The 19613-nt window shown below is 38.1% G+C and overlaps 1 protein-coding gene across 1 annotated transcript; it reads right to left on the bottom strand.

The window, feature by feature from the left end:
- Positions 1-9651: 9651 nt before the first annotated feature.
- LOC135690837 (aurora kinase C) lies at positions 9652-19286 on the bottom strand. The gene is made up of 11 exons (XM_065208514.1): positions 19126-19286; positions 18068-18320; positions 17430-17479; positions 16703-16764; positions 15639-15718; positions 13750-13888; positions 13182-13277; positions 12726-12851; positions 12249-12350; positions 11148-11204; positions 9652-10735 (listed from the first exon to the last, which is right to left on the bottom strand). The coding sequence occupies exons 2-11, from the start codon at positions 18316-18318 to the stop codon at positions 10592-10594; spliced, it is 1107 nt and encodes a 368-aa protein (XP_065064586.1). The 5' UTR covers positions 18319-18320; positions 19126-19286; the 3' UTR covers positions 9652-10591.
- Positions 19287-19613: the final 327 nt, after the last annotated feature.

The raw sequence follows: 19613 nt of genomic DNA, 5'->3' as shown, positions 1-19613 counted from the left end.
TTAATTAAGAGCCTGTTTATTATGGAGAAAATCATCCCACCCTCAGGCGGCGAGGGGCGGGGGAGGCGGGGGAGGCGGGGGAGGAGGAGGCGGGAGAGGAGGAGGCGGGGGAGGAGGAGGCGGGAGAGGAGGAGGTGGGGGAGGAGGAGGCGGGGGAGGAGGAGGCGGGGGAGGAGGAGGCGGGGGAGGAGGAGTGTAGTAGGATTAATACTTTGTTTATCACTCTATTGTTGTACTTGCACATGCGCACTGTAAATAGTATAAAAGTCTTGTTGTTGTAATTAAGAGGAGAGTTGTTGAGTTGCAGAAGAATGATTATCTTGTAATGATATTTGCGTGTTGATATTATGGTGAAAATTACAAAGTTGAGTTTCCCTTAGTGTGAAACTAAATATAACACAAAGCTCTACCACAGTTTGGTGTAGGACCCGGTTTGTGCTAATAAATAGCCGACCGTTGATCTCGTTTTTTTTTAATGTCTCAAGCGTCGCCGGAAGAAGTTCTTGGTTTGATTAATGGCTTGGCAGGTGTTGTAAAAACCAACCAAATTCTTCAAAATGAAGCCAGCAAAGCAACAGCCGATCAACTGTCTGTTTTGGCGAAAGCCGTTGCTGATTTGTCGCAGACCGTTGCTGCCTTGAAGCCGCCGTCTTCTTCAACTGCGTTGCGACTGCCTAATTTAAGTTTGCCAAGTTTTACCGGCAAGGAAGACTTGGATCGTTTTGCTGAGCAGCTGACAGCGGTGCTACAATCATCTGGTGTTCCTCCATTTCAATGGTTGCCCTATTTAAAGCAGCAAGTGGCAAAAGATGCCCGTGCTTACGACATAATTTGCAGTCAGGAATCGAAGAGTTCTTGCCCTTCGCTTGATGCTAGTGCCGATGACCATCGTCAATGGTTTGAAGTTTGTCTCAGAGTTTTGTTGGACCAGCGCGGAGTTCCAAGAGATCAGCGTATCCGCCAGCTTCTGTCCACGTATTATACCATGGCACAGGGACAAGCAGAAACAGTGGCTGACTTTGCCCATCGTTTTCAGGAAACGCAGCATGCCTTAGAAAAGCTGGTTCCAGGCATTCACCGTCCGGCTGCTGGAGATGATCTCGAACTGATGCATGCTTTTGCTATCAAACTAAAAACGGAGATTTCGACCGAACTTCTTAGCAGAGATTTCGCTTTTCCGTCTCTTGCCGCCCTCATCGAAGCAGCAAAAAGGTATGAACTTCGGGTTCCTCTTGTAGTAGAATTACAGCAAAATTTTGTTGAATGGCAGCCTGAAGCACATTTTTCAGCTCCTCAGAAGACAAATACTAATGTTGCTGAAAACCTTTGTCGTAATTTTAATAAATTTGATAAGGTTCATTGCGAGCTTCCAAATGGTTTATGCTCAAAAGGATTTATTCACCGTTGCACTATTTGTCGCAAATTTAATTGCAAGGCTAAGTTTCACAGCAACCGTAAATCTGATTCTCCAGCTCAGAATAAGAGTTATCGTTTTAATAGTTCACGGAGAAGTCGTTATAATAACTTGCCTAATCACCACGTATCTAATGTTGCTACTACTTCTTCTGATTCACGTCAGAATGTCGAAGAACCTCCACGTTCCACTTCCGCCACACCCGCCTCTTCACAGCAAGATCATCTTTTTGGGTTACCAGCCATAGCTTCCCCGCCCTCTGCCTTAGTAGTTTCTGGGGTTGATCTTGCTGCTAAAACCATTTTGTGGACCAGAGTTATCTCTGCAGGCGTTTCCCTCCCGCTTCCCATAGATAGTGGTTGCTCAGTCTCCTTAGTGAGTCAAGCCCATGCGGACACTGTGGCGAAGGACTGTCCTCATCTTAAGTTTAACAAACTTGAGCAGCCTTTTAGCATTTCTGTCGCTAACCCTTCTGCTAGCTTGCAAGCAGTTGGTGTTATGCAGGTTCCTATAGTTTGGGAAAATGGACGTTCCTCGACATTCTCAATGCTGGTGGTACCTAATTTAGCATGGCCTATTTTGTTCGGAAACAACCATTTAATTGCTACAGAGGCCTGTATGTTTCCAAGCCAGCATCGTGTCTTTTTTAACCATAGTAGCATGCAGTTTAATGTTAAGTGTGAGTCCTCTAACCCATTACAGGCATTTCCTAATTTGGGGTTCTCTTCACGCTCCCATGGTTCTTCCGCCCAACTCACATGCTTGCTTACTGCTATGCCTTCACCTTCACGTTCTTACGAACCGCCTATTCTTAGGACAGGGTTTAATTTAATCCCAGTATGCCTTCTTCTTACTGCCTCTTTACTTGGCACTGCATTATTTACTCAGCCTTTATGGTTAGAAGGTTCCTGCCTAGCCTCTGGGATATCTATTTTAAGTGGGCCTATTTCATTTTCACGTATCCCCATTTTAATGGACTCAGATTCGCCATTACCCACTTTCACGCCTTCTGCTAACGCTACAGCATTTTGGCAACATTCACCAGTTCCCACGCTAGCTGTCTCTCCTGAGAGGACTGCCTCTTCTGAGACTAACGATTTGCCGTCTCCAGAGTTTCCTTTTTACGCAAATGTTATTGTCCATTCTACAAGGGATAATTTTTGTGTGCCCTTCAATTCATTTTTAGGCTTTGTTCGCGCACAAACAACAGGAGACAAAACCTTATTTGAGGACGCTATTACCTTTACGACCGAGCGTGTCACTAATGACCTATTAACGTATTTTCAATGCAACACGTCAGCTTGTCATTACGTCAATTGTCCTGCTGAGACTTTCCCTCCTGTTAATGAGTTTACTTGCGTTTCTTCTGCGTCATGCGAACATCACACCTCGAGTGACGCACAGCTTCCTTGTGATGACAATACCAAACAACAGCCGCTTTGTATGATTAATTCTGAATTGGATTCATCGATTTTGTCAGACTTTTTGGATCATTCTGATTTTGATCATCCAAATTCCACTGTTCCTCGTTCTGATAACATGCGGCACCTTTCTTTTGAAGAATATTATAATGAAGTTGTTACGGCCATAGATCTGGACACGCCTAAATACGCACATGTTCCTTCAGAGATTATGCTTAGATTTAAAGCTCTCCTGCGAAGTAATTTGCATGCATTTTACCTCCCTGATACTCCTTTTACTTCCATCACAGGATTTACTCATTCTATTAATACTGGCTCTTCGCCCCCAGTTTATCGTTTGCCTTATCGGAAAAGTCCAGCCGAACTCAAAGCTATTAAATCTGAGATAGAACGTATGGTTCAATTACAGATTATCCGTCCTAGTAAGTCTGCTTGGGGTGCTCCCGTTATTTTAGTGCGTAAACCTTTAGAAAAAGGAAAACCACAGCCACCCCGCTTTGTTGTTGATTATCGTGGATTAAATAACGTGACACATGGTGATGGTTACCCCATTCCTTCAGTGTCCAATATTTTAGATGCTATAAGTGGTGGTCAATATTTTGCAAAGCTTGATTTAGCTAGCGGTTACTGGCAAGTCAATTTAGCAGAAAAGGACATTGAGAAAACTGCCTTTGCCACTCACTTAGGTTTGTGGGAATTTTTACGTATGCCTTTTGGTTTGAAAACCGCTCCGCAAACTTTCCAACGAATTTTGAACACAGTTTTCTCTGAATTTCTTTACCAATGGCTTATTATTTATATCGACGACTGTATAATCTGGTCTTCCGATTTTGAATCTGCTCTTGAGCACTACGAAAAGCTTTTTGCTCAAGCTACTACATTTGGTATACAATTTAAGCCATCCAAATGTGCCTTTTTCTCTACAGATTTACAGGTTTTAGGCCATCGTATTACTCCTAATGGTCGCTTTCCAACCCAAAAGGGTACTGAAGCCATTGTCAATTTGCCTAGACCTACTAATGCCTCGGGAGTCAAACGTTTTCTTGGAATCCTAGGATATTTTCGAGAATATATTCCTAACATGTCATGTAGAAGTGTTTACCTTCGCTCGCTATTGTCTAAGAGTACCTCGTTTTCATGGTCTGTCCAACACGAGGCTGAATTTCAAGATCTCAAATCTGCACTTCTTTCATCCGACATTATTCTTTACCATCCAAATTGGAATGCACCTTTTGAAGTGCATACGGACGCTAGTAAAAAGGGATGTGGTGCAATGCTTGCACAACATAACCAAGGTAGACTTAGGCCAGTTCGCTTTGCTTCTCGCTCATTTAGCACTACAGAATCACGCTGGCCTACTGCCCATCAAGAGCTTTTCGCAGTTAAATGGGCCTTAGAAACATTTCGACATTACTTGATCGGACAAAAATTTAAAGTTGTTACCGATCATGCCAATTTGAAGTTTTTATCTTCCTTGGCACCTCAAAACTCTAAGCTCGCACGCTGGTGTCTCTCTTTAGCCGAGTTTGATTTTATCATCGAACACCGTCCGGGAAAGGAAAATTTAGTTCCGGATGCTCTTAGTAGAGCCCCTTTGCCACTCGAATGTGCCACATATTCGGAAATTATTCCTCCACCTAACGTTGCTAGTTTTATTCAAGCTAATTTTGCTCTGGATCTTCTTACATTCACCCCTGCTTCACTGTATTCCTTGTGCAGTGATGCTTTTCATTGTTTGACTTTAGCCTGCAATATTCCCTCTTCAGATCATTCTCAATGTAAAGGCACATCTGGCAATTCTCAATCGCTCTTGCATCCTCCAGAAAGTACTTCCTACCTTTCTGCTTTGCCAGTTTCTCCCCAGACTCCGTCTTCCTCAGCTTGGAATGTCGATTTTGATGTTTTACGACCACTCAATGTTGATCGGTTTACTTTTGCAGCTACACAGCGTAAAGACAAATGGTTAGGTCCATTAATGCTGTTCTTAGAATCTGATTGTTCAGAAACAGTTCTTCCAACCATTGATACTAAAGTTAAGCGTTGGCTTTTAGCAGTTCATAAGCGTGCTTCTTTAATTGATGGCATTCTTTATTATTCGGATGAATTCATGCTCCAGGCTTATCACGACAGCCCTATCGGAATGCATCGTGGTCGTGATGCCACTTATAACGCCATATCTAAGGATTTCTATTGGCGCAATATGTCTAAACATGTTCGAAATTGGATTCGTCGTTGCCCTCATTGCATTCGCTTTAAGACCTTAAACCAACCCCATGGTCCTATGCAAATTCGTATATACCAGTACCCTTTTCACACCTTGGGTATAGATTACGTGGGTGAACTTCCCACATCACCTTCTGGTAATAAATGGCTTTTAACCATTCTTTGCCCTTTTTCCAACTTTCTTCGTGCCATTGCAGTACCAGATAAGAGTGCCACGACTACTGCTCGTGCCTTATTGACAGAAGTCTTTCTGCCTTTTGGCTTTCCATCTGTCCTTCAGAGTGACCGCGGTGGTGAATTTCTAAATGCTATTTTACATCGCATTACCACATTGCTTTCTATCAAACAGGTCTTTACTTCTGGATATCGTCCTAGATTAAATGGTTCTACTGAACGTGTCCACCGATTCCTTAATAGTGCCTTAGGTATCTATTGTGAAAAAGCTCAACATCTTTGGGAAGATTATCTTCAACCTGCCGTCTATGCACATAATACATCGCCAATTTCAGGTACCTCAGATATCACGCCATTTTTCCTAGTATTTGGTCGTGATGCCCCATCCCCTGAACTTATCTCCTTAGATCTGCCAGCAACACCTTTACCTGCTGATCATTATGCTCGTCATCTTGTTTCTCGTATAAAAGATGCTCATTCTCAGTTCAAATCTATTAAAGCTGATTTACGTCGCCATCAGCGCGAAATCTATGATGCTGAATCTCGTCATATTTCCATTCCCGAAGGAAAAATAGTTTACATGCGCAAAGATCTTTCATCTAAAGACATTGGTCAATCCACCCGCTTTTTGCGCCGTTTTGATGGCCCTTTTATTGTCACTGGTCATCCTTATAATCGTTCTGATTTACTCAATCTGCGCCCTTTTCCTTCTGGTCAACCTCTGCCACGACCTGTCAACATAGAAAAACTAGTAGTCGTGCCTGATCCAGAACGCCATGATTTGCGTTTACCTGAAGACGCACTAGTTGAATCGGAAACTTCTTCATCATCAGGTTCTCACGTTCCCATCGATCCTGATCTCGCCACCATTGCATACGAATTTGGTAAATACTTATCTTCTCTACCTTCCAAATCTGCCATTTCTTCTCAAGCTTGTAAGCATGTGTACACCCATTACCCTTCCGCTAGGGAAATCCTTGCTCGACATGGTCGCTTACGTGGGTTAGTTAACTCGTGCCCCTACCTCCAACTAGATGGTGCTTTACATGGTGGTGCATACATTATTTCTGTAAATATGGAGTTATTCTCTAAGATATCGTAATCCATCTAACTTAGTGTGTATCCTTACCTTATTTATGATCTTTTTATCTAATTATTCTAACTCTTTAAAAAAAAATTGCATTTTTTTTTATTTAGAAAGGGGTGACTGTAGTAGGATTAATACTTTGTTTATCACTCTATTGTTGTACTTGCACATGCGCACTGTAAATAGTATAAAAGTCTTGTTGTTGTAATTAAGAGGAGAGTTGTTGAGTTGCAGAAGAATGATTATCTTGTAATGATATTTGCGTGTTGATATTATGGTGAAAATTACAAAGTTGAGTTTCCCTTAGTGTGAAACTAAATATAACACAAAGCTCTACCACAGGAGGCGGGGGAGGAGGAGGCGGGGGAGGAGGAGGCGGGGGAGGAGGAGGCGGGGGAGGAGGAGGCGGGGGAGGAGGAGGCGGGGGAGGAGGAGGCGGGGGAGGAGGAGGCGGGGGAGGAGGAGTCTCCGTCCGAGCCTGATCTCAGGCCAGTGGTAATCAATCCAGATGACAAAATTTTGTAGTGTAAGAATATATGCTTCAGGGAAGCAAGGAAAACAAGCTTCAGGGCTTTAACTCTCAGAAAAAAGCATGTGTCAACTTTTGGTCATACAAATAATAATTTAGCACTTGTTTACTAGTATAATCAATCCCTAGTAAAGAATTGGCTGCCTTTAGTAACAAAATATACACATCCATTCTAAGATTTAGTTATCTGCAAAGACTTCTTTTGAAGAAGAAATGTAGGAGAAAGGGGTGGTCAATTACAGAAAACAAATAGTTATATAGATTGAAGATGAGTATGTATATAGAAAAATTCTGTTAAGTTACTGTTTTAATTTCATGTAGACCAATTGTTAAAATGGCAAATTTTAATTAAAGGCAATTTCGTCTTAGATATCTTTGTCTTAGGTATCTTTTCATGGAAGAACATTACTTTTGAAATGAAGAAAGACATTAGCAAAGATTTGAACATTCTTCTAAAGAAGAATTTTAGATAAATTTTAGGCTCAGAATCACAATTTCTTATGAATATTGTGATCCAGAAAAAAATACGGTTTTCATATCAAAAGTGTGTACTCAGAGCAAAAAGCGTAAAAATTCCGTGACAGGGAGAGTGTTGAATGAAAACATTGGTTTTATCAAGGAAGAAGCGATAAATAGGAAGTGGTTGAGCTTATATCTGCTAATAACCATATAGAGATGGTAAAATTTAGAAACCTTAGTCAATTACAGGACAAGTTTAATCAACGCCAATCACTATCCATTCATAGATCAATACACTCATTTTTTTTATAAGAAACTGGCTATAAGAAACGAGTACTGGACAGTCAGAAAAAATTAAGAAACTTCAGTACTCGAAGCAAAAAAAATAAGAAACTATTAAATCGTGATAAAACTAAGAACAACGAAATTTTGTAAAATCCAAGAACATTATTGCCCTGTTGGCCTAGAACTCAAGACACGAGTGATAAAAATATACTTCCCACATCTAAATACAGCATCGGAACGGAAGCGAATCTCTTGACGTGATAAAGGTTACGAACATTTCATAACATCATTCATGACATCATAATTAAGAAACTCTTAAGAAACAATGAGTTTTGAAGTTTCCAGAACATTAAGAAAATGGAGTACTCACTATCGACCTTTGTTTCTAATAAAAAAAATGAGTGTATCTAAAAGCTGTTGGAAGAAAACATCGATAAAGCGGCCTTGTGCACAGGAAATTGTTTATCTTTCCTCTAGACAATACTAGGCCTGGGCATGAAAACCCTCCTCCGAAAAGAAAAATTTATCAGGGTATAGGCATGGCACCCTCATTTCCTTTATGATTGACCTTCCTAAAGGTCGTTGATTTTGTGATCACCATATTTTCTTGGCTCTGGAAGGCAGTTAAGCAAAGCTGTTGGGTTAATGTTGATCCAGCAAAAGTAAAAAGCAATGAAATGCAGGCAAAGCTTATACGAGCAAGCTCAGAGACCACCAGTTTTTAGCCGACAGAATAGCACATCGTCCTTGTAAAGGTAGAGTTAACATAACAATAAAGAAAGACCTAATGTAACAAGGAATATTTTATGGTTTAAAGACAACAGTAAAATTGCATTTCTTCTGAGAGTGGAAATAATAAACATTTTTCAATGTTCTTTACAAGAAATCAAGGAGCTCCGATTCCTTGAGAGTGGCCTTGGCGTTTTGCATCTTGTCAGATTATTTGTTAGATCAATTTTTCAGCAATTTGAAATGGAGTAGGGAAAAGATTTTTCGAATAAATTTGCTGAACAAAATAATTTCTTCTCATTTGATACAAGCTTGACCTCTGCAAAAGCATTGTGGAAATGCGGCAATGGTCTTTCAAGCAAAGATATTGAATTTACTGATTATTTAAGAAGCAATAAACGAAATTAATATTTGTGAACATTCTCTCAATAAATATAAAATACGAACGTTAATTAAAGCAAAGGAAATAAGCCTAGCAAGCAGGCAAGCAAATTTTTTAATTACAAGATTTTAAATAACGCCGAAAAGCTAATTAAACGCTGAAGTTATTATTTATTGTTTAAAATGTTTATGCCTTTTATTTGATAAATAATTCAATTGAAAAGCATAGATGTCGTGCAATTTGAACTTTATGGTCAATACCTCTGAAAAACGTCCATCATTGTTTGCCTGTTCTTTTAATTTATGCGTCCAATTGCACTATCTGCCTAGAGAGAAATCAAAGCTGGCATTCTTGGAAACCTCTCAAAGTCATAGTTTGAGAATGCACAGCAAGTTCAGGATTGCATGAGAAAAGATAAGAGAATGGCATGAACTTTCTTTTCTAAAGAAATCAGAGCATTGACATTTCAGGCAAATTCATAAGTAGAAAGTACAGAAAATCGGTATTATCTACGGATATGGAGGTGGATATTTTAATACTTCTGTTCTTTCGATTTAATAATTTAGTAAACCCTATAATATACGTAATGCTGAATCCAAAAGCAAGGACAACATTGATCAATATTTGTAGGTCAGCAAATCGAAAGTCTTTGCATCTTCACTCGGGAGACAGTGGGGTCAGGAATGAAAATCAGTCTGCTTGCACTCAAACAATTGCCAACCGGGCTCAAGAAAACGGAGGTTGTGAGCCTGATTGGGAGAACGATCAGGACAGAGAGAATACTGATAGAAAAGTATAGCCATTGGCAAAGACGCCATGTACCTACATCGGTTTGAAATTTGCTCGATGTTCCGATCCAACCTAATTCACTTTGCCAATAATGGAGCCAACGAGATTGGCAATTGCAAAGTTGGAAGGTAAAAAATGAAGAACAAGAGAATAAACAGCTTGACGAGAAAAAGTTTGCACGAACATCAACAAAGTACAGAAAGGGTAATTATAAAAATATAATACAATACGAAGTTTCCAAAAAATTGCTAAATTAATTTCAATTAATAATGATTGCAGCTAGAAGAACTTAAAAAAGAAGATGGCAAACTGCATCTCCTGGTATTCTCTATTCGCATATATGGCTGTTATTTTATCCCCGTTTTTACAGACGGTGATATTCAACGCTTAAAGCCATGAGCATGAATTAGCATCAGAAAAGTACAACAGGTTTTACTGATAGGGGTTTTCATTATGGAAGTATCACAGATATCCCAAAAGCATGCAACTGCTTATCCACTTCCAATCATTTGCTAGCTCTTTGCCGTAACGGAAAATAGAGTTGCACTACGCACATTGTACTGACATGCCAAACGTTTGGCTCGGATATATAATTTGGAAACAAGTTAACAAGCTCCAAACCACGACCAGGATATTATGTACTGGTATATACATAACAAGAGCAGCGTTTTATACTTCTGTGTACATTCAGAAAATGATGGCTTCTCTTATACATGCAATGGGTACAATGCCCTTTACCTTTTGAATGAAGAATACCCTTGATAATCTTCAAGGTAGCTTCAACTCTGTACGTAGACGAAGGGTGTGCACGGCATTTGACCCCTCAACCAATGTAGAAATTGAAAAATGAATTGTATAATATCCAAAATAACAGTTCAAAGAAGTGTTAAACCAATCCCTAAACTGTCCAGGATTTTCTACATTCTACGACTGGTTAAATACGCATGGATAAAAAATATTTACATTATACGTTGACAGGCCTTGAACAACTGAAATTATTCGGCAGAAATCTCACAGGTGACGTCATTGACAAGGATTAAATCCAGTTCCTGAGTCAGAAGTGTTACACCGTGTAAAATTTGAGTATTCACCGATAGCTTTAAACTTGCGTCTTTTTAACCAGTTGCGTTGGTAGGCAATCTCCGGGCACCTTATCTTTGAACATGGCAGCGTTATTTCGGATCCAAGGATGTCGAAGAACTTCGTCCAGCGGTAATCGATCGGATGGATCATGCTGCAAGAGCTGTATTAAACAAAACACTATCATCAATATCACTATCATTTATTATCAATAAAAATAAACTGTCATTTCTTTACATTTAGAAGAAGAAATTTTTTATAGATATAAAAAAGAAACTTATACAAATGAAGTTGCGTCTGTTCTGAACACAAGAATGTATAGAAGAATTGCATGCTGCATAATTGTAATGGTAAGGCAACTAGAGACTAAAACTAGAGGTGAAGGAAACGTAATTGAGGGAGTTTGGCCGTCATTCGTGTAATTGTTGACATATCAGTTGATTCTTCTTTGGCACTCTAGAATAAAATACTGGCCGGCTTGCTTCGAGCTTTAAACATAAGCTTTCTTCTAAATTCTTTAATAAAAAAAGTAAAAACCAGAATTGAATTTAAAATGATCTTTTGGAGCAGCTCACCTTTTTAATCAAATCCCTAGCAGGCAAAGATACATGTTCTGGAAACTTGTACTTAACCTGGAAATATAACAAACCATACATTCGTTAGACATGAGATAATTTTAAACAACAAGTGTAGTAATAAATGGATACAGCCTTGCCACTTAGATTGTGACACAGGCTGATACCGCTGACCAATATCTTTTAAGAAAACAGAGAACAGAGAAGAGAGTCTTGACGTCATTCAAGTGTTAGAAACCAAAAGAAAGTTAATTTGGGGAACGCTTATACATGCAATAGGCACAATGCCCTTTACTTTTTAAATTAAAGATACCGTTGATATTCTCTTAAACGACTTCTTCTCCGGTAAATCTCGAAGATGGGAAAAACGTTGGACAATCAAAAACTCACTGTTTCTATTTCAATCCACCTTGGTATTATCAGACCATTTTATGTTTCATTCTTTGGTTAAAATGCAGGAAACGGCGCTCCAGTGAGTTTCATTATTGTACCAGTAGTAAATATTTTAACAGATCTATTTTAACAAGTTCAAACATTACCATATCAACGAGACAGAGAATCCTGAATTGTTATTTCTGGTCCATCTTTCTATATGGATGTGAGATATTGAGTCTCTCATCTGTTATGCAAAAACGTTTGGAGGCAACAGAAATGTGGTTTTCAAGAAAAATACTGAAGACTTCATGGACTGATAGGATATCAAATGAGCGAGTACTCACAATTGCTAACGTGAAGTGAAATTGTTACAGACCATCAAAAACAGGAAAAACGACATTTTTGGGACATGTTATGCGGAGAAAAGGTATAGAGAACCTATCGCTAACCGGAAAAGTAGAAGGTAAAAGAGCAAGAGGCAGTTAGAGAATGATGTATTTGAGCAACATCAAAGAATGGACTAACAAGACAAATGGAAATGAACTCATTCAAGCATGTCAAGATAGAGAAGTTCGGAGGAGCATGATCGTCTTAGCGCATGACATATAAAGAAGAAGTAAATACTATTTCCAAGTTTTTTGTTTTCTTAGAATTGGAAAAGGCTTCTTGTTAAGCTCCTTGGAAAAGAGCCTAACTGGCGCTTTTGAAGGAAAACTTATAACGTACCTCTGTTATTAGTTTGTAAGTGTCATTGTGTGTCTTTGTCTCAAACGGAGGGTGTCCAACTAGAAATTCGTAGCAAAGAACACCCAAACTCCATAAATCGACCTGAAATGATAAAACAAACCTTGAAGCATACATACAACTACAACATAACAGGAGAAAGTAGACAAAAAAAATTATTTCTGGAAATTTATGGCATTGACAGTTATTTGAAAAAGAAAAAAAAAGAAAAAAAAAGAAAAAAAGAGAAAAGGGTAGCCAGTCGCCTGCCCAGTTAAGCCTACAACCGATCATCAAGCGTAAGTTCCTTCAGAATGTCAAAAAGTGTTTAAGGAGGATCAAGCTGTGCATTGTATGTCATGATCTCTTGTTTTCAACTTGAAAAACCCAGAATAAAATGCTGTATACACAACACTATATGCCTCTGAAAAGGCTTTCCACACGTAATGTTATCTGCACATATTTCTGGGAGTTACAAACCTTTTCATCATGCAGTCCACCTTCAATCATTTCAGGTGGCAGATAATCCAGTGTGCCACACAGAGTTGTTCGTCTGGATGATGGGGCATGAACCGACCAGCCGAAGTCGGATATTTTCAGCTCACCCTGTAGATGAAAATAAGAAGTATGTTATTACAAAAAAGTGAACATCTTCAAAAAGCAAAAGAGCCAACATTGCAGACAACATTTGCCTCGCAACTTTTGCCACGTTGTGACTGCCAGGAGAAAGGTTTCAATGCTGCTGAGAAATTTGACAATCTTTGACAAGACACCATCTGCATGCTTGACAAGTTACTGACTGCATTAGAAATAAAATCATGGGTATAAAAGAGTTTATTTGCATGTTGTATAGCTGCATAGTAACTTTTTGCAACTGGATGCGACTTTTTGCCAGTGCAAAAACATGTCATACATATCACAATAAATATTACAGACCTTGTGTCCAAGAAGCAGATTTTCTGGTTTAATGTCTCTGTGAATGACCTTCTTTGAATGACAGTACCTAAGTGCATTGGCCAGCTGAGCAATGTACTGCAAAAAACATTTATATTTAAAACCAAAGAGTTCTCTGTAAAGAAGTTTTCATGACATTGAAACCTCTCAAGCCAACTTTCATGTTTGATATTTTAAAAACAAAACCTTTGAGATATCAATGACAAATCCACATGATCAAAAATCCCAGCCGGACAAAATTGTTGAGATAAAATGCAAATTTTGCAATTTTCTACTTTAAATTGCTCCTGTAAATTCAAATCCTCCCCTTTTCCCCGAATCAATGCTGGATTTGTAGTTCTATCATTTTCCCTTCAAAACCATGCATTCAACATTGAATTGGAGTTATTCTTCAAATAAAAGAGAAAATATCAACTTTTCTTAAAAAGTCTCAATTACTTTTGTCCAGGATTGTAGGACCCAATTAAGACTTCAAATCTGTAATGAACTACCGATTTAAAGATAACCCAGCCAACCGAAATTTAATCATAGAAAACTTGTCAATAACTACCGTTGCTGAAGTCTGTTCTGAGAATCTGGTTTTCTTGGTCAGTTCTTTGTACAATTCTCCTCCTGGTGCATATTCCAGAATCAGGTATACCCGTTTTTCATCATAAAAGTAGCCATAGAGTCTAAGAATGTTATTATGCCTGAAAAAATTGTTGTATGATAGTTATCATTGAGTTCAATAAAAAAAGTCACTATCAACATTTACCGTATTTGATCAATATAATGCTCTCTCTCAAATGAGCGCCCAGGCCTGGCCGTTTGAGGCGAGCGATAGCTCGCGCTCGCCTCCACGCTCCCCTCGCAACCTGAGGCGAGCTATGAATTGCTCTCCTAAACAGAACATGAAGGGAGAATCGCTCCCCTAAAATTTCCATTCATTTGCCCTTTTCCTATTCAGAGAACCCTGAAAACAGGTTAATTGGCTTATTTTTGTAACAGCGATTTCTCCCGTCACTGCATTTTTTGCAATTAACTTTTTGCTTGTTGGGCGGTTTTTGTTATGATATGCATAAACTTCGATCTATTTGGAAAAGGATAGTTAACCGAAAGGTCGTTTGTAGCGTTAACCGAAATAGTCAAACGTCGTTTGTAGCGATTAGAACCTTTCGATCCTAAGAAAACAGGAATATTTTTGGAAGGAAAGTCGAAGAAATGGGTAGGAATTGTAGATTGGAGATATAATAAGACAGCAGGTCCCTTCCAGCAATAGAAACAAAACTATCCCTCAAAGAGAACAGGGTACTCTGTCTTGCAGATAAAAAACGACAACCAAAACATGGAATTCCACTATCCAGCAGCATTTACTGAAAAACCCAGATTGGGTGAAAGACTATAACGGCGACATGTTTCGCATTATTGGCAAAGCCTGATCATCGTTCCATCTATGTAGCAGTTTGTGAATCTATCTACTATATAAACATGGCCGACTGCTTTTGTGTAGACATAAGTGAGTTCGTTTTCACCTTAGGACTCCGTTGGTAACATTTTCAATAGGAAAGGGGCACTAATTGGAAAACCTCAACAGTCATGTCCTCGCGTTTTCTGATGGCCTATTTCGATCCAAAACTGGGTATTTTAGCGTAGAGTTTTCCTTCTATGTTCTGACGTTTTATTCTCTGAAGAGTGCTAGACGTATAATTAAGTTTGTTTCAAAATTTGTTTTTTAAAGCCATTTTCAAATTCTGTGCAACAAAAAGATTGTTTTGCAAGAGAATTGTTGTTTTTGTGTTGTGCCAGCTTTACATAAAACGGAGAGAGTCTGTTCTTTCAAATACTTCAAGTAAAGGGGGTGCCTAAGTCACGTTTAAAGCAAATGCAAATTGAAAGAAGTAAAACAGCACACTCCTGACTGAGGCTATTACATTTAGGCAACCAACAGATACTAAAGGGGCTTATTAAGTCATCTGTCGATTGTCTTTAAAGTACATTCTATGTGTTACTGATTTAGCTCGCCTCAGCAAATGAGGGGAGCAATTCACAGCTCACCTATGAAAATACAAACGGCCAGGCCTGAGCGCCGCTATTCAAAAGCGCCCTCCCCCTATCAGACCAAATTTGTTTGAATGCACAGAACTCTTTGCTCAAAAACAATTTCTAACAGCTTTGTTCAAAAACAAATTGTTTGCTTTGTTCTAAGTCAACTTAAATGCAAGTGTCAAAATTCTGTCTTTTTTGTAATTGTAAAAAATGATCTTTACTATGAGCAAATATCTTTATTTCATCTAAAGAGGAATTTCAATCTTATAGTTTACTTTTGGTGTGTTTCTGAGCATCACCAACCCAACTCCTTTAAGTTACTTGAAGACTACTTTATGTCTCTTGGCAACTACTCTGTCATGAAGTATATGAATAATTTTGCAAGAACTATCAAACAGAAGCTAAAAGGATTACCGTAGGTGAGATTGTATTTCAATTTCCCTCCTCAACTGATGCTCAACATTGGCTTTGGACAACTGAGCCTTGAAAAGTACCTGAGACAGAGGAAGAGCTTATAGGTTTAGAGCTAAATGAAAGAAAAATATTTTTGTAGTACTGGTTGAATAGCACCGTCAAACTTGCAAAATAGTTTTATTTAAAAGCCTCTCTATCCAAAACCTGCAAGTCCCTGTTATTAGTTTATCTGATAAATTTCAAGATGGGGATTGTGAATTTTCCACAAAATTATTTGTGTATAAATATATTAGCAGCACCTTCTCCTATGCTTTCTTCTAACCCTCCAACTGAGTTATGTTAGCTCTATTTGATTTGTAAAGTATTATCGATGAAGACTCGGTCGAAACGCTTACATGAGAGACTCCTGTTCCAAACAAATGCTTTGACATTAATTTTCAGTAAACTGAAAAAATTTTAATTGTTGATTGCTATTTGTTGGTCACATGGGGATGCCAGTTTGTTTTCATGTGCTAAAGCTATGTTTAACTGTTTTTTCTTTAACTTTGTACAGAACTGAAACCCTGTGAATATTCAAAGGGTACTGAAACCTCTCTGCACCCTGTACAGTAATTTGATTGTTTTTGGAAATCATTCTCTTTGGAATAAAGATGAAAGGGCTTTGGAATAAAGATGAAAGGGTCGATACCATTGTGAAAAGAATGAAATATAAATACTTCAAAATGAAAAGGGGAATGAAAATAAACAATAAAGAAAGCATCCAAACTTCAAAAGAAAGTTCATTCAATGGCTGATTCATCAGAGTTAGACAATGGTGATAAAATCGAGAAACTTGATTTCTTTGAGGAGCAACTTGAACATAATTAGACAACATAGCATTCTCTCCTTTTTGAAATATTTGTTGTGTGCAGGTTTTCAATAAAAAACTTTTTTATTTTGCATTATCAAATAAATTTGATTTATGTCCCATTCTGATTATGCAAGCTTTTGGCTATGCCTGCAAAGTTTCTCAATTGTTACATTGTTCAAAGAGAGTTGATTAAAAGCAAAAATATAGCACTTACTTTTAAAGCAACAATGAATTTACTTTGTTTTTCTCTTGCAAGATATACTCTACCAAATTTCCCTAAAAAGAATAATTTTTATAAGAAATGATTCTATCATAAACAGAATGATTAAGTCTATACATAAAAGTACATACAACTCTGCCTATACAGCATTGAGCACTTCCACAGACCAGTAGACAGTAATTTTCACTAGAAATATATATACACACAAACACCACAACTACATACATATATATACATTTTAGGGGGTTGATTATTCTCAATGCAGTGTGGTTTGGTCCAAAAAGGTGAAACTTCTAAAAAGGCTAGTAGCACTTTTTCAAGTTTCCTATGAAGAAACATCCTTACATGTTCTTATCAAGTTAAATAGCATACTAAGCATACAGGACCTTGTTATGTATCATCAGCATTAGACCCTGTCATGACGACAAAGTTATGCTATCAAATGGGCAATGGATCAATTAAGCTAGGCAGCTAGCGCATCAGAACTGCAACACCAACTTGAATGACCACCTCTTGTTTATGTTGTTAAAAATAAAAAGCCACAATACTGCATATGGTTTTGAAATGGGTTTTAAATATTTTCCTTGCATCCTTAACTTTGCAGAAGCCAACATAGTGGCATTATATATTTACTTATCTTTTTATTACTTTGATAGAGGAAAATGCTTTAGAGATGCTCAGTTTTGAAGATAAAGTCAAAGTAATAATTATGATCAAGTACCTCTTCCAAGGGGTTTACCAATATCAAAATCATCTACTGACCAACATTTTCTAAAAAAACAAACATATATTTCATAAAATTTCTTGGCTTCTTCAAAAATTTTAATTAACAAAAACCATGAAAGTAATTTTTAAAACATTCAGGCCTTTTCCTGAAGAAATATTCATAAGGGTGACAAACTGCCAACACTATAAGACTATAAGAGGGAGATCCCTCATTCAAATATTTTGGTTTGTTAAAGGAGAAATCATCCAGGGCTTGAGGGGGGCATTAAAGTCTAAAGACCCGTGATTGCTTTTTCTTTGAATCTTTAAGTGAGTGGTTACTGCTATTTTTCAAATAAACTATTTGGTGTAATAAAGAAACAATAATGCTATGCTCCCCTTTAGCAACTTGACCTTATATTCAGGAATGCTGCAATTTATAGGAATTTTTTTATAAATTTATCTTCTTGCATCTTACACAGAAGACATGTTTTATGTGGTCAATAGCCTATAACAATAATTCACATATTATCCATGAATCCCTTTTTTCATTTTTTGATATGTTTATATTATTTCATGTTTTAAGAATTTGCTATTTAGATAAACTTGTACAATTTTATTACAGCATAAGACTATTAGGAAATGTAAACATACCCTTCACGTCCGTGCTTATGGTGACTATTCTCTTTATCTTCATTAGTCATCTTTTGTTTCTTGTGATTACTGTGGAGATGGTTAAGATGGCTATGTCCATCTGTAATGTGATCATGTCCATGCTTTAGCTGATCATTCTTGAGCATTTTTACTTCGTTATCTTTTCTCTTCTCCCCAGATACTACGAGCTTCTCAATATTTGACTGATTTGAGCTATCTTTCAGTGCTGCATTGTGAAGTGTAGTGGCCATTTCTGAAACATTGAAAGAATTGAAAGTCAGTTCTATTGATGGCGGATGAGGCCTGACCATCACGGATGAGAAAAAGGGCAGCCACTGGCCATGATAAGATGTTAACACCTTTATATAATGCATATAGGTGGCGAAAAAACAATTTTAAACAAATGTCAGAATTTATTTAATTATGATCACCTGACAAAGAGAAAGATCATTTTGGCGTGTGTCGTTGTTTGCTTAAAAGGACAAATGCAACCGTCTAAAAAAACAGCTAGGCGCTAAGGTAAATGCAATTCAGAGTGATAGAAGTTGACTATGCTGTGTGGAAATTCAACTGATTCCAAAGTTTAAAAATTTATTTGTCGAAGCGCCATGAACAAAGAAAATTCTTCATTCTGTAGAAAAAATGTCAGTCAACAACCCCGATAAGATGCGGCTGGGTTTGGGTTCTTTTCATGAAAACAGAAACCTGATCCTCTATAGCATGATTCAAACAGCTAGTAAGCTTGTGAAGTATTGCAGCATCCAAGTTGGCGTCCTTCTTTTCTAAATTGTACAGGCCATGCCTCTTCTATCGGGAAAGTGGAAAATACACGCGCATTTCAACACATCAGTTCTAGGCAAATTTTGCAAAGTTGTAACCTGTAAAGGATAATATCCCTTTCTTTGAAAGCTTGTTATTTGTAAGATTTATATTTATTCATGGACAAAATATGTTTTCTTCGGTTTACATTTAGAAATATGTTATGGCACAACGTGGCCTAAGTTAGGACGGTGGTTAACCTGAAATCAAAGCAACAGAAAAATCATAACTGCACTTACCAACGGTACTGACGATCAATGATGACCTTGAATGTGAACAGAAATACCAAACTTTCAAAAACTTTGCCAGTTACTAGACTAAAAGCAGTTGCGACAGTGAATTTGCCGTAGGAATGTTCAAAGTAACCGAACAACTGACGCGAAGGATCCTGGTTATAATATTTGATTTGATGCGCCTAAAAACGGTTGAGAGAATGGAGGCATCTGATTGGTCCGTTTGAAGGTACAACAAAAGACCGAAGTATATTCTATACCCTTTGTGTGAAAATCATCAAATCATGGAAATAAGCCACCTGGGGTCCCAAAGCTAGACAATGACTTTTTGGCATATAAAGGCTTTGGATGTGGCAGCAGGACCGTCGCTTACGGGTGGGGGGGGGGGGGGGTGACACCCCTCCAGACCCTAACCTTGTCGGCAAATCTTCGAAAATGGAAGTTTTGTCGTCAACCTTTTGGAAACTGGCAAATTTTCAGAAGAAAGACAGAGT

This window comes from Rhopilema esculentum, unplaced genomic scaffold (assembly GCF_057945365.1).
Source record: "Rhopilema esculentum isolate cy_ngs unplaced genomic scaffold, ASM5794536v1 HiC_scaffold_23, whole genome shotgun sequence".
Taxonomy (NCBI): Eukaryota; Metazoa; Cnidaria; class Scyphozoa; order Rhizostomeae; family Rhizostomatidae; genus Rhopilema; species Rhopilema esculentum.
The sequence above is the reverse complement of the archived record's forward strand: the minus strand, read 5'-3'. Positions and strand labels throughout refer to the sequence as shown.